This window comes from Acanthaster planci, linkage group LG05 (assembly GCF_054643075.1).
Source record: "Acanthaster planci isolate LZ-2023a linkage group LG05, COTS_SCS, whole genome shotgun sequence".
NCBI lineage: Eukaryota > Metazoa > Echinodermata > Asteroidea > Valvatida > Acanthasteridae > Acanthaster > Acanthaster planci.
Genome location: NC_141781.1, coordinates 21,465,430 through 21,492,540, shown reverse-complemented (window position 1 = coordinate 21,492,540; position 27,111 = coordinate 21,465,430). Strand labels below are relative to the sequence as shown.

At 41.0% G+C, this 27,111-nt stretch overlaps 2 protein-coding genes and 1 long non-coding RNA gene across 4 annotated transcripts in view; 2 read left to right on the top strand and 1 right to left on the bottom strand.

Moving 5' to 3' along the window:
• Positions 1 to 27,111, bottom strand: part of LOC147799224 (uncharacterized) — a 159,531-nt gene that overhangs the window by 93,897 nt on the left and 38,523 nt on the right. The window lies entirely within an intron of this gene.
• LOC110990481 (uncharacterized) lies at positions 548 to 12,226 on the top strand. Its single transcript, XM_087137380.1, has 4 exons — positions 548 to 610; positions 4,157 to 4,279; positions 5,632 to 5,824; positions 8,499 to 12,226. Exons 1-4 carry the CDS (start codon positions 563 to 565, stop codon positions 8,984 to 8,986), a joined length of 852 nt encoding a protein of 283 aa, XP_086993506.1. The 5' UTR covers positions 548 to 562; the 3' UTR covers positions 8,987 to 12,226.
• Positions 20,356 to 26,322, top strand: LOC110990483 (caprin-2-like). Of its 2 annotated transcripts, none has more exons than XM_087137396.1 (4): positions 20,356 to 20,783; positions 21,520 to 21,609; positions 22,984 to 23,206; positions 24,082 to 26,322. In XM_087137396.1, the coding sequence occupies exons 3-4, from the start codon at positions 22,984 to 22,986 to the stop codon at positions 24,564 to 24,566; spliced, it is 708 nt and encodes a 235-aa protein (XP_086993522.1). In that variant the 5' UTR covers positions 20,356 to 20,783; positions 21,520 to 21,609; the 3' UTR covers positions 24,567 to 26,322. The 2 variants fall into 2 exon arrangements, with proteins under 2 accessions (XP_086993522.1, XP_086993521.1); XM_087137395.1 differs by having other exon boundaries at positions 20,379 to 20,783; positions 24,073 to 26,322.

Sequence of the window (27,111 nt, the reverse complement as noted above, 5' to 3'; positions counted from 1 at the left end):
GCGAGAGCGTTATTACCTCTGACAGTGACTGGATATTAATGAGCCACAAAGGGTATCATTTTGAAATCTGGATATTCACAATCTGCAACCACGTGGGTCAGTAGAGGGCACCATACTAACTCAAGACTTAGTTCCACAGAGGGCGCTTTTTCCAATGATGAGCACTGCGCGCGGGGTGAGGCTATAAGCCAGGCACTCCGTGCATGACGTCGCTACGCAAAACATCGCTGCATGAAAACCCATTTACTTAACACAGATATGGTGGACCGACTACGGACTACACTATAAACATGGAGGAAGGAACAACACGCTCACGACTAGGTCACGCGTGCACGATGAGTTACAATTGGGTATTCGTACATGGGCAGTTGAACAGAGCCACACGCGTAGTGACGTCATGTCTGGCTTTTAGCCTCACCCCAGCGCGCGAACTTGGATAAGTTCATAGTACGTTTTATAGATCCACGGTTCGATCGACGTCAACGTCGCCCAATCGATGGAAGTTGAACCACACCTTAAGGCCTGATCGATTGAGCCATTCGCAAGGAAATCCTTTTAAGAGATGTCACTGACCACGAACGATGCAGAGAGTTGCAACCAACGGCAAACTGTGAGTGACATTTTGGATGTGTTCGCGTGGTTGCTTGTGCTAATACGAGGAAGATGTTGCGCATTACACTCTTGCTGACCCTCGGGTCGTAGCGCTTACTAACACTAGTAGCTTGCTCGATCGCACCAGAAATTTTACTTGGGTTGCTATGACTGTACTGCGCATGTACATCATCAAGAAGCGATTAACCACACAGCTAAAATGCAAGGCACCCCGCCACACTAGCACATGGGGATTTCCACCTCGTACCCACGTAACGAGTGACATGGTGTATTTTCGAGTGGCGAGGTTTCTGCAACGCGGGTTAACAATGCCACGTGCGCTTGACAGAAAATTTCGATGTTCTATGAACCTGTTGTTCCAAAAAAGCCATTTGCGAGTTAAATTTGAATAAAATCTGGGGCACAGAGTTATCTGACGGTACGATTTGAATTCCTCAGACTAAAGACACTGTTGCTATACCTCTTGATTTGGGGCAAGCTTTTGCATAGCGACCACCATCTCTGGAATGGACTGGTTCCTTTGTGCCCTTCTTATCCTGAAAACAGTGTATTGTTGCAAGGCGTCTCTTATGTAACTAAGCAAAAGCTTGGCCCGAATCACGAGGTATAGCAACAGTGGTTTTAGTAAGGAGAATTCAAACTGTTGTGTTCACGTGAATTTAAAGAGCTCAGTGTACCAGATTTGGGTCAAAGTTAACTCGCAAAAGGCTGATTCCAAGCGCATGAAGGTTCACGAAAGACTATAATTTGCACGCTTTTCGCTGTGACTTCTACTAACAAAATGAACACTGGCTCTTTTAAACCGATGAAGGGTTACTTCTGATCAGGGCGGATAGCGTACATGATATAGAATTGTAGCCTACCTTTCACCAGGAATGGGTATAGTGAGCTTCAGCACACTGCTTGATAAGGATTCAATATAGCCAACCAATAGGAAGATTTCCGTAAATGTAAAGAAAAGAGGGAGAGTAAAGATAATTCTGAAAGGTTGCCCGGAAATTGTACTGTTTCGGTTGTATGATATAGTGTTTGGAAGAAAGCATCACAGGATATTCAAATGCCTTCGGCCTATAACCGTCCATGCAGACCTTGGCAAATTCCATTGCGACACGGAGAAAAGCAACCACTTCCAATTTGAGAGACGTGTTTCGTTCTTATAGACCTTCATCATGATACTTCCATGTTTGTCTTGTTCGCTGTAGACCCATGGGCAATAGTAATTACACAACTCCACATATTTATGAAAGGGAACAGAATATTTCCTTTCCAGCCTCAGTTTGGTTACATTGCTTTGGTATAGAAAAGCAACATGGCTGCCCCATAATAGAGGTCTATTGACCAACCAATACTACCCAGTTGAGCCCAGCCGTCAACGGTGTCCAACTGGCATGTTTATTGTGTGGACAGAATTGACATGGCTGAGACACGTTGGAGTGTTGGCACACACTGAGACAACTTCTTTTTAAAAAAAAGCCATTTTGTTTCCTCCTTGGAAAACGTCGTACCAGTGTGGCATTGCATTTTAATTCGTCTGTTTGGTGTCAAAGAGAAAATTCACTTCGCCTGGGCTCAATGATTGCTTAACCGTGTATTAAACTTTGGGAAAAGACTTTATACTGCTCAATATGAAACAAATCTGTCTTCTTGAATTATGGCGGGCTGATGAGGGCAATATATACTGCACTTCTGAAATCATTGTAATTCCTACAACGAAAACATACAAGGTAAACATGTACGAGCTAGGACGTAACAAAGAAATACAAATTGGGGTTGCCCTGAAATATTTTTCAGTGCAATGTACACAAAATTTGCACAGAGGACTTAACGTTTACATTAAAAAAGACCCTTAAAACTAACTCTGTTTTTTTCAAAGCGAGCCATTTTTTTTCTGATGGAAGTGAACTTTGGCAACCTGAAACCTAAATGACACGCAACTTGAGATGGTTGCGAAAGCAGCACAAAGGTTTCTCGTTGGAAAACAACAGGAACCTCTGTCACCTAAAAGAAAATAAATAAAAAAATTGTTGGCCGTTGCGTAAAGTGGGCATGAGGTAATTCGGATGTAGGTCGGACCGTGTGAAGGTCGCGAGTCGATTTGTGCCCCATCGGTCATCCTGCGTTTCGATGATTGACTAAATCATGTTTTCTGGCACCACGGAGTTTCAGAACATGCGGACGACAAAATAGTCTTTTGTTGTTTTTTGCTGTGCAAATACCAAATGTGTTTGTAAGGAGGCAGGGCAGATTTGCTAGGGTAGTGAATAAAGAAACATAAGGGAGATATTCGCTATTGGGTTTTCCTAACCGTACTGTACAAGAAAGGCAAAAAACGTATATTTTAGGGGGATATATGTGGACAGTTCATAGGGCCATGCGAAGTTAACGTTTTAAAGTTCAAAGGTGTAAACGTTTGTGTATGAGTACGTGGGAACAGACTCTCCATAGGGAATTATTTACGCGTATGGGTGTTGTAGAGTTCCGGTTAAAATGTTGGTTCAAAAATAAAGTCCTAATATGTTTTGTTGTTTTTGCGTTTTTTATTGACTGAAAAAGGAAGGAGATAATGTTGTGCTTTTATTTCTTTCATTAAAAGTATCATTTTGGTTAAAAAGGGTTATGCAATCGTGAAATAATTCTCCTCGTACACATAATCAAGGTGCATGAGTAAATGAAGAGCCATCCATTGATAACTTACCAGTGTTCACAATAATATTAATGTGAAGTTCTAACAAGAAACCTCAATACTTAAGGGGTACACTTTCTTAAAATCCATATAATTATTAAAAATAATGCTCTGCTTCTGTAAGGTAAATTTACAAGGGTATAAATAATATAAGTGGGGTAGCGTGGGAGGGCAAGAGGACCGGGGGGCAACTGCCCCTTGCGGGAACTCTCCCCCCCCCGGGCCTAGCGACCCATGGGACTGCAGAGGTGACAGAGATTGTCTCAAAAGGAGCACAAAAGTGCTTCGTCGGAATGAATAACAGGAACTTCTGTCACTTGATAAATAAAGCAGTGATATAATCAGCCATTGCATGTGTAAAGGTGACTCCAGCAAGAGTTAGGCGGCCAGGGGTTCACGTTGACTCGACCTCAAATTTTGATCGATTTAACAGAAAGTTTACGAGTGCGTGTCTCATTCTGTATCTTACTGTCATCCAAGTTAGTTACCTCGCAGTTTTGGAAATTTCCACTGTGTCTTTGATCAAGTGTTTGTGTCAACATACCAAATTCCCTTGACTTCCTCCCAACGGACGTTAGTAACATTCTATTGTGATAGCAGCTAAGACATGTTTACAGTGGGTACGGGGTAACTCGTACGAGAGTTGACCGGGGACGAGGTGACTGGGGTATAATATTTGATGACTTGCTTTGTTCACAATGAACAGATTTGAGTGTGCCAATGAGATTTCTCCAGTTTTGACAAGAACACACCCATCCGGAATAATCTACCAATAAGACTTGACCAAATATGAGGGCAGTGCCAGTGACATCGTGCAGGGGCCAATCATAAACCATTGCAAGTTCTCCAATCACTCCTCAGGAAATGGCTGGCCAGTTTAAAGGCACGAGCGGCAGCTCCGCTCCTCAGAACGACTACTGCTCATCTTTATCTAGCAACAAGATTGTAAGCGAGAGATTACCAAGTGAGTCTTCAACTCATACAGTAAGTATTTTTGGAATAATACTAATTCTAATGCAAAAACTGGACATTGTGATTTCAAATAAGGCTCTGTTGCTTGGGTGCCAAGGGTTATCTGAATTTGGATTCCGCAAAACATAGCCAAAAAGCATAGAAATCAATGCTCTTGTATATTGTTTGCTGTTATGTCTGCAATATGAAATGTTTAGATTTGCAGTTGGTTGAAACGAACCGCAAGGAATATTATGAAACGCGTAATGTCATTATTGTTTTCCGTTTAATTCCCCCTTTTCAGCCTGGAGGCAAAGTTGAAGTTGAAATAAAGTAGCGTGTCGGCCATTTCGATATTTTGGCTTGGACCCAGACGTCTAGAAGACACCTACAAGGTGACATTCTTTTTTGTCTTCTTTTCAGGAAAACTAATACCGGACTACGCGAGGCTTGCGACACCAAGCATACCCAAATAATTATAATTATGATACTTCACTAAAATGGATACATGTACTCGCACTGTTTAGTCTTCGTTGAGATAAATTCTCATACTAGAAGGGGAGATCACTGCGATATCTTTGCATATACCCTCCGACGTACTTTTGGAAACCCGTTGCCTTGTTCTACATTCCCTGAAGGGATTGCAACTTTTATACTGGGCGCACAGGAGGCGTGGCCTGAAATTTTGAAAGAAAATTGTCAGAGCATGACACTTGGTGGTTTCTGCTGGTCATCTGTTCAGAGGAATAGTCCCGAGATACCGTTTCTGCTAAAAAAATGTTAAGCGCTTCGTCTTGGGTTCACGTTTCACCTCAGCAAGCTTAGGAATTTATCCACCAGCTCTCGGGAGGCCCTGACCATACGTTTCTTTTGATTTTTACAATTCATAGAACACGTCTAACGAAATGTTTGCTGGAAGAAGTGAGTTTTATGGCGGTGGGAAGATGTGCCCCTCTCCACCCAGTAATAAATGGGTACCTGTGAGGGCAGATTTGGTTGTTTAGCCGTCTGCGCCTTATATGGCTGCATCGGGGCATTGTACACTCAGGGAGCTGAGCCTGGTTTTAGGAAATTATTCAGATGTCGTGTGCCCATTGCGCAGGGATAATAAGAACAGTGCCTTGGGCACCTTCATGGTGGATATGTTTTGCGCTTTATAATTGACCATTAGTATAATTCAGCTGGACCTCGATTCTCACTGTTCCCTAGAGCCAGAATTCTTATTTTTATGCTTTGTTTGAGTAAGATGGGTGCGTCATCCTGTGCCCCACGCCCTTTTTGGATACAAGATTTCACTTTGGTTAATTTGAGGAACTCTATCAATATCATTAATTTCTTAATTTTTTCCTCTTATTTCTATTACATGTATTTAATTTATTTTATAGATGAAAATGCGTTTGGCGACCATCCTTTCGATTGCCATCCTTCTGGGTAACTCTGGCAAGCTCCGAGGTCAACCTGCTGAGTCACATGAGTGTTCAAGGTGCTGCCAGGGACCCCCCGCAGGGGTACCCGGAATACCAGGCGTGCCAGGCAGCCCAGGCCCTTACGGCCCCGCAGGGCTTAAAGGAGACACAGGTAGGTCCATTCAGCGCTACGCTAGACTTGAATCAAGTCGGACTTACGTTGCTCTTCCTTAGTCAGCCATCCCTTCAATAAACTCTCGTCGCGCTCGGCCCGGCAGCTCGCATAACCCTCACAAGACGCCCTCATTATCGCATTTATTGTACAACGTGTGTATAAGTCACCAGTCAGTAAATCCGACTTGACGGATAAGCCAATCGGGCCCCCTGTAGGTAATATGTAGTTATTCATAATTGCATATGAACGACATGATCTTGCATAATGTTACGGAATTCCCTCCAATCAAAGTAGTCAGACTTGTAGATTCGTTCATTATAATGCAGGTATGAAGGACGTAAAAACAAGTCCGGCATTGTGATTGGCTGCTACTACTTTTGGTAGTTCGCTCATTAGCTGCAAACGGTTGGCAGATTCGTCAAGGCGGGATTTCTGAAATGAACTCATAGCAGTAGGTGGACACAAGAGGGCGCGAATCAAGTAACGACGAGCAGTCTAGCTCGATGTGTATCCAAAGTGCAGAAACGAAAACGTCAAAGAGATCCCAATGGAATTTTTCCATACTATGGAATTCCACATCTGCCGTCGTGCGTCGTCTGTCGCCCGTCGTGCGTCGCCCGTGTTTTTTTTTTGTCACGATTGCGCAGTGGTATTTTTAACTTTGACCCTTGATCGTTTCACATGTACATGTGCTTGTTCGATCGATCCACCATGCCTGACTCTCATTTTAGCAGTAGAACTAGAAGGTGTATTCGTTTTTGCAGTAGCGCCGAACTCCATTTGAAAGAAGAAATAATATCGTGACATCGGTTAAATGACGTGTATATGAAATAATACCATTTTTGTTACATAAATAAATTAACAAAATAGACTTTTGTTAGGGTAGATTGTTTTTCTCGATATATTAGTTACTCTTGACGTAACTTTACTCGTTAACGGCCTGACTTTAGGTCTATAGCCTATGTAATATTTCTGTCTGTCTCTGCACGATATCCCACAGAACTGAATGTAAATAATAAATTATTTACAATGTTTGATCCCATAATAGTTTTCATAAGAGACTGATTCAACATTATTTTGAGGGCGGGTATACCTATGATGAAATCTGCTGTATACTCCAAATTAGTTGCAGGTAGGCTCACAGAAGTCTTTTAAACAGTAACGTTACTTGTTAGCCCCATAAATAATGCTGATGTGCTGGACAACCTGTTCTCATTGGTCTATCCACCATGCATACACATTCACAAAAACCAACACGTCACATTCTCTGAAACTTAAACCAAGTGGTAATTGCCCTCTAACAATACATTTAATAAACAGTTTGTTATCCACAGCACGTCTAGTATTTCTGGATTTCAAGGTGAAATTGAGAGGACAAAATGGAATATCTGTATCGGTTGGCAGATTTCTCTCTAGAATTTGATCAAAACAAGTTGGCACATTTTACAATATGCAAATTAGAATTAGACTGTGGATAAGCTGGCCTAAACATTTTTGCTGAAAATGTTTTCCCCCTAAAAAGACTTGGTTGAATTCTCAGAAAGGCGACATTTTCATGTCAAGGGGCAGGGGTAGTCTAGCATTATTTGCATTAATTATGGGACTAGTATAGCAGGTGGGATTTGTACTTGCCTTATTGGGAAAAGATCGTTAGAAGTGAATGGAATCATCGCATTGTCATTTGTTAAAGCCCGGCTTTTGCAGGTCCTATGCAACCCATTTGATGGGCGACGCGCTTACCTTAGGGTATTCAGCTGCGTATAGGGGTTCCCCCTTTACCGCATCTCGTGTTGGGTATCCGTGGGCGTCACGGTGCTGCAAGCAGGGACCCAGGGCCTAAAGGGGACAACGACTGGAATATAGGCATAGGAAAGGGGCACTCTGGTACTTTAAGTGCGATGGTGTTTTGGTTCGAATTCCATGGAAACCATGATGCCTGTGCTCTTTACTTTTTTTGTATTTAATTTACCCTATGTATTTATTTGATTGACTGAGCAATCGATATGTCGATGAGGGAGTTAAGTTTTCTCTTTAAATAGAGGCATCAAAAATGTACGGTTGGGCAACCCGGAGGCCACATACAAATTTACACACTCGCTGGTGTACATTCGTTCCTGCACAGAATCATTAAAAAGTGTACATGCAGTGACCTCGAGAAGAATAAAAATGTGGCTACCGACAAAACGAACACTCCCACCAGCAAGGCTCCTTCAATTCCTACCCTTGAGGAGGTGCTTCTGCTCAAAGCGGAATTTTGAATGAAGCCATTGCCATAGATCATTTCATTACTAAATCGTACGTACGAAATAGCAATTAATCCGTCCGTACAAAGTAATATTTCATGCGAGAGGTGGTAATTCATACGTTCGAAATAGTAATTCGCAGGCCTAGGCCTACATAGGAAATAGTAACTTGTACGTACAACTAGTAATCCTTATGGGATACCAATTTAGTTTTCTTTCCATGACATTTCCATAGGTACCTCAGAGCTCTCTATGCTCTGAGGGAGTTGTCAAGCTACCACCAAAAGTCTCATACCAACCAGTAACAGTAGGAAAGCTATAATCTCTTTCATGCCTCAGTAATATTTGTGAAGCACGTTGAAAAGTCCGTGATAAAGTACCATGATAAGCACTAATTGGTGTCACTGTGATCACATTGTATTTACAAGGTACAACAGGTTCACCTGGTTTGGATGGCCTACCTGGAGAAGCTGGTGTCAAGGGCCAAAAAGGTGAGCCAGGGGAGAGCTCAGATGTCTCCGCCCACCGAGTAGCATTCTCTGTGAGGAGGACGACCACCTCGGCTACCTCGACGAGTGACAACACCCGTTTGGCCTTCGAGGAAATCGAGACGCTTCTGCCGGATACCAGCTTCGATCTAGCCACGGGTGCATTCACTTGTAATGTGCCGGGCACTTACGTGTTCATGTTTTCCATGCTCGAATATTCTTATAATAGCAACGTTGACGTTCATCTTAGGAAGAACAGCGAATGGATCGTCTCAAGCTATACCCCAACCGATGGCCAACTGTCAGGAAGTGCTTTGCTGGTTCTGCAGAGGGGAGACACGGTGTATCTCACGATGCGAGGTAAGGTCTGGAGCGAGTCAATTCAACATTATACCACCTTCAGTGGTTTTCTCCTTTTCGCTGATTAAACGAACCGACAATGGATACTTGACCGTGAACCGATCTCGACTGTTAATTCACCTTATTCACAAGTTGGCCATATTGAACGGAAATAAAGGTTAGCCTTTTTATTTTAAGTTGATGAAAAGTTCATTTCATATTAATTTCAATCACGAAGATTAATCATTTAAAATATGTGATTTATCATATCTAAATGTTTGAAGCATCGTTAATATGATTAAGGTTAGGCATGGAACACAAATAGTCTGGTACCACTCCATTTGGAAGATTACTTTGCGTAAGATAGATTCAGGGAGCATGATAAAAATGGCTGCTTTGTGAATAAGGTGTATTTCTTTTTTTAATATTGGCACAATGTGGAACATACGCAGTGAGGTTTGTAGCACAGCGAAATTATACAAAGATGAATCTTTTGCCTCGTTTCAAAGTTTAAATAAACTATTACCAACATTACTTTGATGGCACAATGGTTACGCACGCGTCCTTAAAGATGATGCGCACGTGAATTTTGACAAGATCCTATTAGTCACCCTGTCCGCCCTAATGAGTTGAAGTGCACCCTCACCGGCGAAAGAAAGACAGACTGGTACCTAGGTTTCCAACTTGGTTCTTGCCACGGACGTGTATAATAAAATCTGGACTCGCAATGCCCTTAATCAGCTTATAGAGTCATTGAATCCACTCGCGGCCATTTTACCGAGCCGAATACAAAGCTTTCCTGGCAATGCCCGCCTTTGTTCTTCCTGACGTCAATAGAAGGGGGCCAACCCACGCTTTTGTATTCGGCTCGGTAAAATGGCCGCTGGTTGGCTTCTTTTTCCTACGAAGGCGTTGCAAGTCCATGTTTTTTTTATATTCGTCCGTGGTTCTTGAAAGCGTTCAGCGTGCACGCGAAGACCATGCAATCCAGAATCGATTCGTTGCGTGTACTCAGCGGGCTCCGTGTCAGACACGCACAAACTTGCGCGTCAATGCGATGAGTTCGTTCCAAAAACGCGCCCTCTTTTGTTCCCCCTCGGATTGGTCGAAGAGGTTTTGCCCGCGTACACCACCTGCAAAATGTGAACGTGGAGCCACGGTACTAGTGGGTTCAAAAACCATGCGAAGTCACTTGTGAGATTCAGACATACAGGCATTTGCAAAACTTTAAGACCATCTGAAAATTTGTTGATATTTGTGTTACTGGTCCTGCATAACATTGTCTCAATGAATGATCACATAACATGTTTTTACAGTTGTCCGTAAAATCAGAGGCGTGGTATGAGACCATTTGAATGAAATATTTTGCAAACTTGTCCGACATTTTGTCTGTAGTGCAGTGTGGGTTCAAAAGTCAGTCTAAGTCATCAGAAACAGAGGCGGTAAAAATTTCAATTTATGAGATGAAGTAATATTGTCCAACCAAGATGTTAAGATTACGCATTGAAAATTAATTTAAGTTTGCTTTTGTTATGTAAATGCATTATGTATGTTTGGTCCTGGACTTTTGCTAATGACTGTACTTATGGATTTGGAGATCTCCTTTTGGAAATAAAATGTCATGTAGGAATCGATTAAAAACAAAGATATGCTGTAGCGAATGAGGGAAAAGAAAAAAAGTTTCCCACTTGTATCAGACTTGAAATTGGCGCTTGACTTAGATTCCTGACAAGGTTTTCGAAAGAGGAACATATGGAATTCATTATAGCCCCCCCAAACAGGGTCAAGAAAAATGGACGATCTCTATATCATTACCAGACAATTTTACAACGAGGAGAGTCGTAATTGTTTTGCGTAAACTAAAGGTTTATTTCAGTTTGAACAGAACATTAACTTTTAAACAGCATTGGGTACTACGGTTGCAATGTCAAGGCATTTTGGCTGCTTTTCTGTACCGAGAAATATCAAGACAAAATAAGGAAAGTTAAAATTGTTTGAAATTTTTCGATGAGAGGAAGCACATTATATGAGCAAGAATTCTTTTCTGGTAGACTTTCTGCCTTGCTGTTTTTGCTAGATGTAATCAAGTAGCAATTTATAGTGCTGCATAAATTATTTGCAAAGTTTATTATTTTTAAAATTTAGACCAAGTTTCGGTGTAGCTTTCAAAACAGTCAAGGCTTGAAATTGTGGCAGATGTACTTTTGTTTGCTTTCAAAAGTTTTGTGCTGCTCAGGAAAAAGAGCTTGACAAAAAACTGTAATCGCAAGTAGGTTCTAAAGACAAATATCCATCAAGAACTTTGCTTTGGTCCTTATGTCTTTAACAAGTGGATTCAAAAATATTGAAATTTCTAAGGTTATTCATATTGGACTGTGAGTAGCTAGGCTTATACTGATAAAGTATCAACTTTTTTTCCAATATTTCAATAGGGAAAGTGTGATGGGACCCTTTAAACAATAATACAAAGGTAATATCCTTTATCATCTGATAACACACCTGTTATCAGCCAATCGCACAACCCATCAACGCTCCGAAATAAAATGAATTACTTGTCCCTCAATTTGTCGCATGAAGTGAACCAAAGTGAGTATTGTAACGTTGCCTAGAATGTGAATAAATGTAGATCAGTAGCAATCAGAGACTTGACGAAAAGTGACATTCATCGCCGATTTTCTTCTTTTCCCTCGTGCCTTGTCTCTGTCGCATGAAGTCAATGTTTCTGGATCTTCGTTTTTGCTGCCACCTTAAATGTGTTTCTTATTGTTTTAGGGTCTCAAACTTGTTTATGGATACGGTTCGCCGAAACACACCCCAGACTAATTGGATGTATTGCGTATGCCTCAAATATGATAGTCATAATTGAGTGCTTAATAGAGTCTATAAAATGCAGTTAAAATTAAAAACCATCCACATGATGGACTGTCGACCAAAATGATTGGTTGAACTGTCTGAGGTACTTATGAATAAGCAATGTAATCCTTTTTAATCACTTTATTATACTCATTATACTAAACTTGAGAATTGATTTAAAAAAGCCAAGACTTGTTAATTATGAAATTATGCTTTTTATCTACAAATGGAAAATAACATAATTATCTTATACTATGACAAAGCATATATTTTAATATTCAGCTCCAGGTTAAGCACAAAATGGATTTAAGTTCGATTCCGAGGATTTGTTTCCTTTGGTGTGCATTTCTGAACCAAAACGTGTCCCCTTCCTGATGTCTCACCAAAATAATGAATGAAATTTAAAGGCTAGGATAAATCATTATCTGCACAATCTAGTGTAAGAGAATAAACCATTTAAATTTGGGAAGCGCAAACGTGTATAAATGTGTATGAATTTGAATGCCAGAGTGAAATTTTCTAGGATTGCGGGCCCATGATTATTAATAGGCCTAGAATTTCTCCTTTGAAGTGTGTCCTCAACACTTCGAAAGTTATTTATTGTGTTTTCAAATCCTTACGATGAGGATATGTTGTCATGTGTATAGTTTATTTAATGGTATGCAACCTGCAGAAGGGGCTGTTCCACCATTCACATGGGGAGCGCCATCGGTAATTAGAGGGGTCAAATGGAACCGAACCCGAATATATAAAACGGGCGAGGTAAATTTGTTTTTACACTTTTACGGTAGTGTACAGTGTAGGCCTACTACATACATGACACTGAAGTGTCGAGAGTGCAGTCTTACGCAGCGTTTCGATTTTAGTTATGCTGCCCGAGTGTGAAATAGCGACCACGGGGGCGATATTTGCCAGGATATTTCCAAATTTCAGGATTTGCCAAACAATGGCATTCATAATCTGGAAAGTCCTGGTTTATCATAACGGTTTTTTAACATATAAAAGTTGACATAGAACACAAGAGATGGTATTTTAAGGGTTGCCTTTACCCCAACACAATAGGCCCTACACTGCCTTGAAGTCCTCTAATTCTACCCATCTGGTGATTATTTTGTAGGTATTTCACTTTCCTCCAGTCTCACCTCTTGACCAAGCAAAATCTTAATAATCCATTCACTCCTCGAAACTGGTTTTGTTCGTTTTGTTTCTGTTCTTGTTTTTGTCTCTTTTTTCACTAGCGTCTGAAAAGTAAAGCAATTAGAAACGGTACCTTTCTTTTTGAGGGAGGGTGGAGGATAGTTTTACGGATAAGATGTTTGCTGTAAAAAAAACCAATCAATCAATCATACATTTTTATGCAAGTGCAGCAAACTGGTTAATCAAAAACCTATACTCGGTTAATAAGCTATCATATGACTTTACAGAGCGTCATTCCCCAACGTACGGGACCGGTAAGTGGACGGGGCACGAACGTTTTGGAAGTACACAGGACGGTGTCACAGAAATACGGAATACAGTGTCTTCTCCAAAGCCTATGTTATTTTGAAGTTCCCTTTACAGCCGAAATGGTTTGTGTGAACTGCCACGGTCAATCACCTCCCGAGCCAGGAGGAAGGAAATACCATCTGTATATACACGTAAATTCACTTCCTCGATCAGTTCATCAAGTTCAACCAGTCGGTACGTTGGGATGTGTACAGTATGGAATGCTAACCAGTTATAAAGTTGGGGGCGCCGTAAGCGTGCCACGCTTTGGGGTCACTGGGCTGTAGTTACTGCAGTGTATTACTAATTAATTCCACACACCATGATCTCAGTCGTTTGGTTGATTTTAACTATCAAACTAGAGATACAGCAGTTGTTTAGAAGACACTCGATACAGCGGGTTTTCCTCTCTTTCTATGTTTTATTGATCATAAAAACGCAAAACATACATTAGAAAGAAACAGCACGAATTATGCACAGTTAAGGAGACTGAGAAAACGGGAAATAAATGAAAAGTATCATTTGAAGCAAGATATGGGACGGAGAGAGCCCCCGCCTTTATGTTGGTCATGGTTTGATCGGAATCTCAGGAATTCTTTACAGACTTCTAGGAGGGATGTGTTAGGTACCAATAGTCTAGAGTGTGTACAAGGATTGGACAGGTAAGGGGGGTACCCCTCCGTCCCATATCTTGCCTGGTATAAAAAGTATAAAAGAAAAAATTCAGAAAAAAAGTGGGAGCCATGAAGAGATGTAGAAAGATGGTCACTGTACATGTCCATTTGAAATAATTGCATAGGGTTTACAGAATTAGAATTGAAATTTCCATTTTGTATAATGAAGACTAAGGGTTTGATTTTTGATAGCAATCTTATATTCTATATGATATTGATTTAGTAAAAATAGTCTTAACCCAAAGAAGGAAGGCATTTGAATCTGGAATTTAAACCTATATAAATAAACTGATACAGTGGTTGTTAATTGGAAGACACTGCTTTTACATTGCACGCTTAAGCTTTGTGTCGCGCAGTGACATCATCACAGCTCCACCTCCGTCTAACATTGTTTCTCTGGTTTTCTTACTATTCACCTACTTCTAGTTTTTGTTGTTTTTCACGTTTGAAGCCCTTCCTGTTCAATTAAATACTGAAGTTGAACACTGAAAATCAAAAATCATCGAAACGATTTATTGTCAGATTTTTTCATTTTCATTGTTGGAGCAAGGGCATTAGCTTGTCATAAACGAGATTGTTATAAAGGATTTAGGGGAATAAACAAAAAAGGAATGCTAGGGATTTCGACTCTTACTCCCTACGGCGGTGTTCTGTTTAACAGTGCTCTGAGTACGAGGGGCATTACTAAGAAAGGTAGAAACCGGTGGTCGCGAGAACGTTGTTACCTTTGATACTAAGTGGTTATTCATGAGCAACAAAAGGCGTCAATATTAAGTTTGGATATCCCGTCTGCAACCACATGGGCCTGTTGGGGACACCGTGCTAACTCTCGCCATTAGTTTCGTAGAGGGCGGGCGCTATTTTCAGAGACGGGCACTGTTCTGTGGCGCGCAAAATTGGCACTCACTGCTCTGTACCTTGGATAGGGGCTCAGTAGTGACCACGCGGCCATCTTACGATATTTAGTAAAATGGCCTCCAATTTTATCCCATTCACTAAGTACATTCATGCGCGGCGCTAAAGCCGGTGACTTGGAAAATTCCTTGTATTGAATAGCCTGCTTCCAATTCGCAGAGCCGAGCTGTCTATCCAGTGTATAGAGATCAGTGGTGGCGTTGAACGAACGGTTCGTAATCGCAGCTGAGCGACGATGGATTGGACCATGGTCTAATTAATCAACCACTTGGAACCATGCCTTGAGACCCAACCGATTGAGCCATTCACAGGGAAATTACTGTAAGAGATATTGACCATGAACGCTGCTGCGGAGAGTTGCAACCAACGGGAAACTGTAAGTGACATTGTTTTTTTCGACCATTTTCTTTCTCCATGATTCGACTAGGGTCGCTGTATCGTATTGCGCATGCACATCAAAAGCCGTCAACCCTGTTCGCTAGTCTCGTCTCCCACCGCCCGAACAGGGCGCTGGGGCGGGAAGGGCTAATGGCTTTGCACTGCGATGGCTACATTGTGCACGACCCGTTACCACGAGGTCATCTCTTCCTCTTAGCAAAGCGTTATTTAAATGTTTTGGTTCGCCAGTGGCAGTGATTTGACACAGTCAGCTATAGGCCTATGATAAAAGCCAGGCCTTAGTACAATCACAGCTGGCTAATTTATCTTCTCGCTAAGTATCACAGATCACGTGTCTTTTGTCTATATTATTTCAAATTATTGTTTACCTTGATCACTTTCGGAGGAACGAATAATATCTTAGTTGCTGCCGACTTTAGCGTAAATCTGCTCAGCTCTAATCACAGCAGCCAAGCTCAAGAATTTCTGGATGCAATATATATATTCTTCCTCTTGCATAGGCCTACCTTTAATCAACAACCTACTTGTATCATCAACACTTCAGCCACTTTAATAGACAATATTCTATCAAGTATATTACCATCCCCCCAAATCAGCAATTGTACTACAATTATCTGATCATTTTCCCATATTCACGTCTTTTACATTTGCCCAAAACACGACAACCCCTAGTAATAAATTTGTCAGAGAATGCTCTCTTGACAATCTTTTGAATTTAAAGGAAGGACTAGGTTCTACTTGGAGCGCCGTATTTGATACGCAGGATGCTAACTTTGCCTTCATTAACTTCATAGTTTTAATTCGAATTCTAATAAATGTATTCCATTAAAAGTAAAAAATTGAATCAACGCAAACTATACCCCTAAACTACCCTGGTCACTGTCAGGAGATGTAAACTCATCTCTTACAGAAATAGGCTGACCATAGATATACCTTTAACCACACCACCCGAAACATACGTTATAAAAATATTTTGCCGGTGCTTTGTAATGCAAAGCGAAGTTATTACGTTTACCAATTTAATTTAAAAAAACAAGGGTTATATTAAAAACACTTGGGAAAATATTAATAACTATCTTAAAACCATTGTTACTATTGTAACATCTCATTTGGTGTACCTCAAAGGTCCATACGAGGGCCCCTACTATTTAGTGTGTAGATTAATGATCTTGAAAAATCCTTCGATGTACTTTCGTTCATTCTCTTTGCCGACGAGCGCAGGCTGTTTTGCAGTCACACTGACCCAAATACACTTTCTGATGTTGTCAACTATGAACCCTGCAAAGTGTCAACCTGGATCAAAGCAAACTCTTAATTGAAAGAAAACTTACTTTACGATATTTTATTTAAAGAAGCACCCATTTAATTCGGATATCCTTACTGACAATACTAAAATCAGCCAGGCTGACTGTGTTAAATTCCTGGGACTTGATAACCTTTCCTGGAAAACAACATATGTTCCGTTGTATCAAGAAATATTGAAACGATTTGTAAGTTGAGACATTCTCTTCCAGCTGATATTTTAAGGACTTTATGTAGCACCTGATTAATGTTACCATACTGAACATATGAAAAACTTGCATGGGGCCAATGTGGAACTTGCATGGGGCCAATGTGGAACTTGCATGGGGCCAATGTGGAACTTGCATGGGGCCAATGTGGAACCGGCCAGATAAATAGAGTACTTAAAAAAGGTTTGGCGAATAGTTTTGTGAACATTGTGATCCTTTTTTTTTGAAAATTGGTGATATTCGCTTATTCCAACTAGCTACATTCATGCATCAACTTAAAATGTGTAACTCCAAACTCCCGAAATCTAGGCCTATCTGCTCAATGTTCACAAAAATGTAATTATCTATTACGACTTTACTAGACCGTAACACTACGTTTCTTCACGTACTAACCTTGCTAGTAATTCAGTTAGGCATGAAGGCCCTAAACTATGGAATTCACTGGATCATTGGTTACAAATATTCGCATTCAAACACAAATATAAAAATCACTTGCTGATTAATTTTTAATAAATCCTTCATTCACGGGTTTTACTGGTTATGTTTTGTCCCTTGTAATTTCTGTTATGTTTACATGTAGGGCCTGTATGTTTGTACAAGTGTGTGCAGGCTTGGCATATAAAGTGTGGACCTCTGCACAAAAGAAGTCCACATAATATTGGGTGTGATTTAGTGGGTGAAAGTGTTTGGGTGTGTAGCAGGGGGCCACTACTTGACAAGCTTTGCTTTTTATAGGCCCCATCCACATTTATTGCTGTAAATCTGTGATATTAACTGTATTGGTATGTGGAAAAAGAACAAGATTGATTGATAGTGTAGTGAGAATATTTTCAGCTAATGAAGAAGAAGGAGGAATTGAAGGAAGTATCGAATTGATAACCTTCGCTTGTGTAACGCATTCGGTGAGCTTGTGCGCAAGGCAGAAATTTGCCCACAATGCTGTAGCTGCTCGTCGTTAGCTGTGATCCCGTGTGACGTATGCATTTCCTTGGCTAAAATCTGTACCAGGCCATCAACCCTCCCCAACGCCCTGTTCGGGCGCTGGATGACGAGCGAATTAACCCTGCCACTCTGTTCAAGTGGAAATTTTTCCACCTGGTACCCACGTAAACCAATTCTGACCAATTGAAAAGGTTGCCTGGGAATTGTTCAATTTCAGCTGTATGATAAGGTAGTGTTGTAAGAAAGCATATACAAGGGTATTGGGTCTGTAACTATTCGTGCAGAACTTGGCCAATTCCACTGCGAGTGAGAAAAGCAACCACTTCCAATTCAAGAGGCATAAATTTCGTGCATATTGACCGACTGATGTTGACAAGTTGAGCTAAGTAGGCCAGGAACTTCGTTCTTGAAAGGGCAAGGCAGTTTCTCATCTGCAAAGGGTACTTGTATCATTAGAAATTCAACTTGTCTCTACATGCGCATTTCAATGGGTATTGAGGCCAAGACCAGGGGCACCAAGGCAATTGCCTCTGATGCCTCCTTGAAGTTGCTGCCCTGGCCAATCCGTTATTGTCCTCCAACTAGCATGTCTATTGTATTGACAACAAGATTGACATGGCTGAGACAAGTTGTATTTGGTGGAGACAACCTTCCAGGAAAAAAATCGATTCATTTCGCTCCTTGAAAAACTCTGTACTTGTGTTGCATTGTATTTTTATTCATCTTTTTGGCGTCGGAAAAGAATTCTTGCTTTGGCTTGGCCGAGTTATTGCTATTTAGTATTTTCCCACTGTACATACTGGTTAACATGAAATAAATTTCTCAGGAAAAATGGGTGGCTCGTGTAATAAATACTACGATTTTGAAATCAATATTTTTCACCTAACAGGGGTGTAATTACCGTTTGATGTGCGGGTACAATGCATACTTCCGTCTCGGGAATTTAAAGTTAGGTCTATAGTCGTATACGTTGACTTTTTAAAGTTCATTTTAAAACATACAAGGTTAACGAATACGAGTAGGAATATGCACAGAAGAAATGCTACAAACCATTGATTTAGATTTGTATACATACATTTGCACATAGGGCTTTTCGTTTTGTTTAAGCTGAAAACTATTGCGTGTACTCGGTATATTTAAAAGGAAGCTGGCTTTGTTCCTGATAGAAATGAACTTTGGAAACGTGAAGCCTAAATGATATTGAGTCGCTGGACTGTGTACGTGACTTGAGGTGGTCGAGGAAGTAGCACAAAGGTTTCGTGAAAAATAACGGGAACCTCTGTCACTTGAAAAAATCTGTGTGTTAGAATTTGCGAATCCTGCGAGTCGATGATTGAGTAATTCGGGTTTTCCGACACCACGGAGTTCGTCATATTTACTGAGCATCATTGGTACCAAATGTGCTTTCAGGGGGACAGGGAGACTTCTATCACCTGATAAATAAAGTTTTGTCATCCAGATTGGACACCTTGCAGTGTGGGAGATTCAAATTTCCACTGTGTCTTTGATCAGACGAGTTTGTCAACATATCAAATCAGCTTGACTTCCGCCCATAGCACACTATGATCAGCCATTGCATGTTTGAGGTGACTCGAGCAAAGAGATGGGCGGCCCAGGCTTCTCGTCGACTCGACTACGAATTTTCAGTGATCGGTTCAACCGAAAGCTGGTAAGGATTGCGTGTCTCAGTTTCTGCCTTACTGTCATCCAGATTGGACACCTTGCAGTGTGGGAGATTCAAATTTCCACTGTGTCTTTGATCAGACGAGTTTGTCAACATATCAAATCAGCTTGACTTCCGCCCAAAGGATCCTGTTTGGATAGTAGCTAAGGTTCAGAAAAAATATAGCTGTGCTTCTGATTACAATTTTTTGGAGTCAGTTTTTTATGCTGATTGAATGGGGACAAAAGCTACCAAAATTGCCACAAAAATGATAAAAACTTGCCTTACTCAGTGTAAAAATATAAACAGTGGAGAATCCTTCAGAATTGTGGACAGTTCACATCACTAAACACAACGCTAGTCAGGTAATCACGACGGGAAACTGGCAAACAGTGTCCGTGTATCGCGTGGTAAGTGTGCGTGATGCATGTTGAAGGGTGGGCGATAAAACTCGTGCTGCGGCAGCAAATTTTGTGGAAACACGCTTGCTTCAAGTAGGCCCTACGAGCATGGTACGAGCAATACAACCTCAAATCAAAGTCATGAGCACAGAAAATACATACCCAGACAAGAGATCAAGTTCTGTGGATTAATTAATTTGCAGAAATCTTCTTGCAACATCGATTTTTTTCCCGACCTGCAGTTGGGTGGGTGCACGGTGTCGTGCAACGATGCTACATTGGCTGGGATGCATAGACTGCATGGTTGCTGCTTTTCCACGATGCCTTCTTTGGTAATGGCGCTGCGCGGCGGGAACCAGTGGAGCATTGCTTCAATTAATGCATTAAGCATCACGCACGTGATAGCAAGACGCAAAGGGAACTTGTGATATATAACAGTGGACGCTTCTTTTAAAAGTTGCGAATGTTAGTAGAAAAACATAAATACAAGCCTTTAATGTGAAAAATGTAGTTGAAAGGTGTTTTGTGGAGACAGAAAAGACAACAGGATTTTGTTTAATGTTTAATTCTAATTATTTTCTTCTTTGTTTGCAACCTGCCGGTAAATATTTTAGGGTCGCACCGAAAAATTGGGGTCGATCGGGAAACCGGAAGCAGAACAATGTTGGGGGCCCAACATCTGTTTACAATGGGTACACGAGGTGAGTTAGAAACTTGAGTTGGTTGAGTTGACTCGGGGATTTGATCACTGACTCTTTATGCAATGAACGAATTGGTGTGTGCCAATGAGATATCACGTGATTTAGTAAAAACATGTCCAGCCAATATCCACCAATAAGACTTAAACAATTTGACGTGAGTGGTTGATGCATGGGAGTGACAACGTGCAGGGGCATATCGTTGGCCAAGTTCACCAGTCACTGTCCAGGAAATGGTTGGCCACTTTAAAGGCACGAACGGCCGCCCAACTGCTCAGAACGACCAGCGCTTACCTTCAGCCAGCAACACACTGGAAGAGAAGATTGTAAGCAAGAGATTACCAGGTGAGTGTTGAACACATCGGTATTTTTGGAATAAACCTTTTCATGTTTATATGCACCATCTTGGAATTGTGATTTCAATTAAGGTTCCGTCGCTTTGCTCCTATGTTCCAAAAGTTGGAGGTACATCTTCGGGGCAAATTCTGTGGTTGTTTGAATGAGCGAACGATTTAGATTATCGCCGGGAACGAATGCGCGCCAGCCGGGACGTGTTTGTGGAAAAACTCTACAATGATCAGGCGATATGGCCTTCCGATTGAATGGCACAGAATTCTGTTACACGTCATCTGGAATTCTGTTTGGGTGTGTGTACATGTCATCGTCTGTGAGAGGTAACTCCAGTGTTAAATGAAAAAGGTCAAACAAGACGACACAAATGCTGTGCTTGTCGAGACAAAAACTGAACTGTTTTGGAAATGTTATTTCTCAGTCTTTCAACTTGGGGTGTATGGAAATTTTAACAATGGTATTTTTGTGTTTGTTCTCGTGAAGACATCGTTTAACGGAACACACAATAATTTTAAGTGGTATCTTCTGACAAATGGCTTAGGAATCATGACATCAAAATAATGTTTTATTTGAAACATGTTTGGCTTTGCATCTGCTTGAAACAAGCCACACGGAACATTTTAAAAAGTCATAGTAGCATTATGATCCATGACTGCTGATATCAAACGAGTTTGAGAGCGCTGAATAATTATCTCCAACCACTGTGCTTTCCGTTTCCTCCATTTCAAAGTGTGGAAGCCGATTTGAAGTCCAGATAAAGCAGCGCGACGTCTACTTCGAGATTCCGTCTTAGACCCGGACGTGAAGAAGACTCTTCAAGGTGACAGCCCTTTCTTTTCTTTTCTTTTCTTTTTTTTTTTTTACCAAATTTCGGCTCACTCAAGGTTTGGGACGCCCGGTCCTTCAACTTGCACCAAAATGTATACTTAACTTGATCTGTATTCCTGACCACATCTCTACATATACTCTCCAGATTTACTTCCATAAAACACCAGTTTTGTTTTACTCATTTTCAGGTAGGATCAAGCTTACATACTTGCACAGGGACGTGTAGGATAAACACTTTTGTCAGGAAATGTTACAATCTTGCATGACACTTGGTGCTGTTTTTTGCAAATCGTGCATTTGGATGAACACAGTATAAGCCCTAATAGTAAAGGAAATGAGTCGTCTTGGATTCGAGTCCTGTTTCAGAAATCTTTTATTTTCTCCACAAGCTTTCAATGAGAATTTCCTGAAAATATTATTTCTCCTTCCCAATGCTTGAAAATACGAGAGCAAAATTCATCAGTTAACCTTAATAGTCTTGGCCCAAGGCGTCAGTGATCGATAGCTATGGTTGCAATTATTTGCACAATTTGGGGGGTGGCTCCCCCCCCCCTCTCTCTCTCTCTCTCTCTCTCTCTCTCTCTCTCTCTCTCTCTCTCTCTCTCTCTCTCTCTCTCTCTCTCTCTCTTTGTCTGTCTCTCTCTCTCTCTCCTCTCTCTCTCTCTCTCTCTCTCTCTCTCTTTGTCTGTCTCTCTCTGTGTCTGTCTCTCCAGCACCATTCACGCTAGAAAATGAAGAAAAGGTTAAACCACTCCAACGAGATTCGCAAAACGTCAGTGCGAGCAAGCGTGATAATCTTACTGTCGATTCGTTAGAGGGCTCACTATGCACAGTTATTCGTTATTGAGCTCTAGAGGCTTTGGGCCAAGACTAAAGCGTTAATTGAATAGTATAGGATATGGTCTAGCATAACTTCTTGTTTGCTTGAAAGGGGGGAGTTTTTTGATGATGGGAAAATGGAAAATGATTTTTATACTATAGGCCTACCCAAGAACATTCATTCCGATTTTTGCTGTTTGAATGCGAGGAGGACTTGATTTTGTACCTTTTTACATGTTCAGAAAAAATCACGGGGTCATCCTTTGCGCCTCCACCCCTTTAAAATGTTGGGTATTCATCTTTCCCACGTGATACAAGATTCCACCTTTATTTCTTAGGCTCGCTCATTCGCTCAGTGGTTTGTTTATTTGTTTGTTGGTTGGTGTTGGGGTGTTTGTTTGTTGGGATGGTGGGGCTGTTTGTTTGGTGCTTATTTGTCAGGCCCTATACGTATCGTTCGTTTGTCAAGTTATTTAAGTTATCAACTCATTCATTTATTTTTTTTCAACTGTTAGTACATGTATTTCGTTTGTGTTATTATTTACAGATGCAAATGCGTTTTGCGACCATCCTTTCCTTTGCCATCTTTCTGCGTCACTGTGGCAAACTCCGAGCTCAAACTCCTGCGCCGGTTGGCCCCGAAACTGATGTTCCTGAGTCTCAGGGGTGTTCAGCGTGTTGCCAGGGATCCCCTGCAGGGGTGCCTGGCATACCAGGCTTGCCAGGTAGCCCGGGTGGTTGTGGACCCAGAGGGCCCAGAGGAGACGCAGGTGAGTCACGTCAAAAGGTCAGATAGGTGCAGTAGGTGTGCTGGGGGTCCCAGAGACACTGTGCCTAAAGAGGACGGTGGAATAGGTCTGCTTGTAGGGAAACGCACGCCGTGGTCCAGTAGTTCTGGTATCCGATGTTCTTTTCATCATTTTTGAATCGTACCATAAATTAGTTCTTACACAAGAGAGCGAATAGTGGATAGCTACATCAAGAAATAATGACGAATTATAATGGGTAAAATTGGAAACGAAACGGGTTCAAAACTCATTTTAGTTTCCATTAAAGGTGAAAACTACACGGAAATTAATTGGATAAAGGTACAAACGACAATCAGTCTCATGACCATCACACAGTGGACAGAAACTGCTTATTCAGTAGGTTGGTTTCACTCAAAGTACACTTACTCTTGTATTTGTTCAGAATAGGCCTATATGTACACTCAACATCAGTCAACATCTAACAGTCCTCAACTTGCTAGAAGTTCTTAAAGTTGTTGGTTTATGTGGAAATCAGTCACACAATCTGTTTGAACTAAGTAGAAACTTGCCAAAATGAAGGGTCAACTGCTCCAGTCTCTTGGATGTTGGAGGGATAGTCAGTTCACGACAACTTAAAGATTTGTTCATACAGTGATCATTAGTAAGGATCGGTTTCTTGAATTGGACACTTGACCACGGTTGTCTCTCTTCGGTCACCAAGAGGTATAACTAGGTACCTGGGAGGGTGGATAACAATTAAGTCATTGTCTACCGTGGAACTTCTCTCATGCTTCGTCAGTAACGACAGCATAGGCAATCTCGTGCCTTAGTGATGAAGTAGTAGGCCTTAAGTACTTTTTCATTGTCATGATTTTTATTTTTGCAAGGTCCAATAGGACCACCTGGTTTAGGTGGCCTACCCGGGGAGGCTGGTGTCAAAGGTCAAAAGGGTGATCCAGGGGAGACTCCAAATGTCTCTTCCCATCGGGTAGCATTCACAGCGAGAAGGACGACCAACTCAGCTACCTCTACGAGTAGCAGCACCCGTTTGCCCTTCGATGAGACTGAGACGCTTCTACCGGGTACCAGCTTCGATCTGGCGACTGGTACATTCACGTGTGATGTGCCAGGTACCTACGTTTTCATGTTTTCCGTGCTCAAATATTCCTCCAGCAGCACCTTCTACATTTATTTGAGGAAAAACAACTTCATTGTTGTCTCTGCTTATAGCAACGATTCAAGTAATTATGATCAGGTGTCTGGAGGTGCAGTGCTAGTTCTGCAGCAAGGAGACACGGTGTATTTAACCATGACCGGTAGGGCGTATAGCGATTCCGACCATGAATCCTCCTTCAGTGGTTTTCTCCTCTTTGCCAATTAAACACTTAACGCATGCAGTAAAGTACCCATGTCGTTTGCGCCTACTTTTTAGACACCTCAGTCTCCGGGTTCATGAAAACACACAGTTGCCTCCAAACGATTCTTCAATCTCAGTCAATCTTAACCGAATCAGATAACCATAATAATTATGTTGTAGTAGTCAATGCTACCACGAACCTGTAGCGTACATTTTGCATTGTCAGTCTCGTGATGTACACGTTTTTGTGTAATTACACGTAATTAGTTTCGTCTGAATTGGGGAAAGGGAGATCTAAACTACATACTTGCCATTGTTCAAATCAGCATTTTAGGCATGGTACGCAGTGGGCATATGCAAAGCTTCAAGCTACCGAAGTGAGGTTACAATTATTGTTTCAGAATGTTTGTACTATAAGCAGCCTGTTCATCAACGCATACATCATTGTGATAGAATTCGTTCGAAGCTTTGCTCGTACTTTAAATAGAAGGAAATGAAGTTGTTGTTTTTTCAAATAATCAAATATATTTGTTTAGCTTTTGTGTTTTTAATTAAGGACAACACACTCAAGATCCAGAGACATACATCGTGACTTTAGGGTGGTTTGATTTGAACACAAGGAAGAGGAGAGATAAGGAACGGAGAGGGAGGATTGGTCAGTCGTTATTTCCCTGAATACAGCCATGCTGGCTACTACTACACGTTGATAATCAGTCGCCGTCATTTGTGCTCATGTAACTTCACATAGTATTTGTAACACCAACTCCCACTTAAAGCAGAACAATACACAAATGTGAAACAGAAACAAAAAACTGTTTTCGGTAAGAACCCCTGAGCATTAAGCACTCTTCACAAAATTATAATATAATTCTCCGCCAGGTCGTAGTAATGTAGGAGTTGATTGTGGCTGTGTTCGGGGTGAGGGTTTGCTGGAGCACAGGTTGGGTCTGGGTTGCGGCTTGTTGGGGATTGAGGGGGTTTGCCCAGACTGTTCCCACTCAGAGGAGTGGTGTGCTAGATCCTTGGACCATAAACTGCTAATAGTTTTCATTTTTTGCAATACTGTATAGGGGTTTGTCGCTTTTATACTCTTTGCTTTCATAGTTTGCTTGAGTATGCGCTTAACTTGACTATTAAAAATCACCTCCAAAATTGTAATTGGATTCATTTGAAATATACTCTCAAAATGAAAAAGAGTGGAAAAAATCACTTTCAAAAAGAGTGAGCCCGTTATAAATTACTCAAAAAAGGTGAAAAGTACTCTGAAAGGAGTAAAAGCCTACCCCAAAAGAGTAAAAACTATTCTAAAGGAGTACAACTTCCACACTTTTGGAGCCAGTTTCTACTTCAAGCAGCCGCTATAAGCCTAAAAGTCAACTTGATAAAGGGTCTCTACTCTATGGCTCCTTTTTTTGAGTTATTTCCACCCTTTTTAGAGAGATTTTCACGCTTTGTAGTGGATTTTCTCCCTTAGGGTACGTTTGCGCAGTTACCCCTGTTAACACGAGTAGTATGCGTGTGCATTATAATTATTAAAAATTAGACATATTGTACGTGACAGAACGTATTAAATTAAGCATTTCAGCGAAAAAGTATAATAACACGAGATTACGTCCAATAGTCGAGTTTCTTTTTCACCTTGTGTGTTTCTGCATTGAATGACTACAACGATTCTTCAACCAAAACGAGTTGTTGTAAAATGAATTCAGTCTACTTTAGAATGACGCATCGTGTACAATTAATTAGCTTAAAATAAACTCTTATTTGAACTGCAAAAAAAGGTGTAAAAGTGTGTATTAATTTTTATACCAGAGAGGAATTTTCCAAGGTTGCGGGCCATTTAATATAGGCCTTCTAATACAAAATTAGATTGTTGTGCGGGACAGAACATATCAAGCATTTCAGCACAAAAACTGCAATAACACGGCAATGTATGTCCAATATTTCTTCAAATTTTAGTTTTAAATTTTCTGCATTGCATTGCAGCAACAATACCTCAACCGAAATGACGTGTACTAGTGAAATGAATAAAATCTACTTTAGATTAAACAATCATGTGCAACTTCGCTTAAAATAAATATTAATTGAGGTGCAAAAAAGGCGTAAAAATGTCTGTTAATTTTGATGCGTGAGTGGAATGTTCAAAGGTTGCAGGTCAGTTAATAGGCTTTATAATTTTTTTTTGGCTTCGACCTGACCCCATTAAGTGCATGCCTTCAATTGTACTGTTATCCTTGCAGGATAGATAGAAAGTATCAATAGGGTTGAAAACAGCCTTGTTAGTCGGGAGTGTTCGTTTTGTTGGTAGTGACGCACACAGTTTCCAGTCGTTCGTGAAACTGCGAGGTTCAGTTCCAGCCAAAGAAGCCTCCATTTTGCTGAGAAAATAGCGCCCTCTCTTGGTCCAGCTCAAGGCCCATAGGCGTAACGATGTCATACATCAAACTTTTTAAAATAACCAGACGAAAAGAATCTTTATTGCGCCATTGCTTGGTTGGTTGGTTGTTTACAGAGGGTGCAGTTGCACAAGGAAGTGGTGAAGGTGAAAAGGAGTAATATTCGTGAAAAT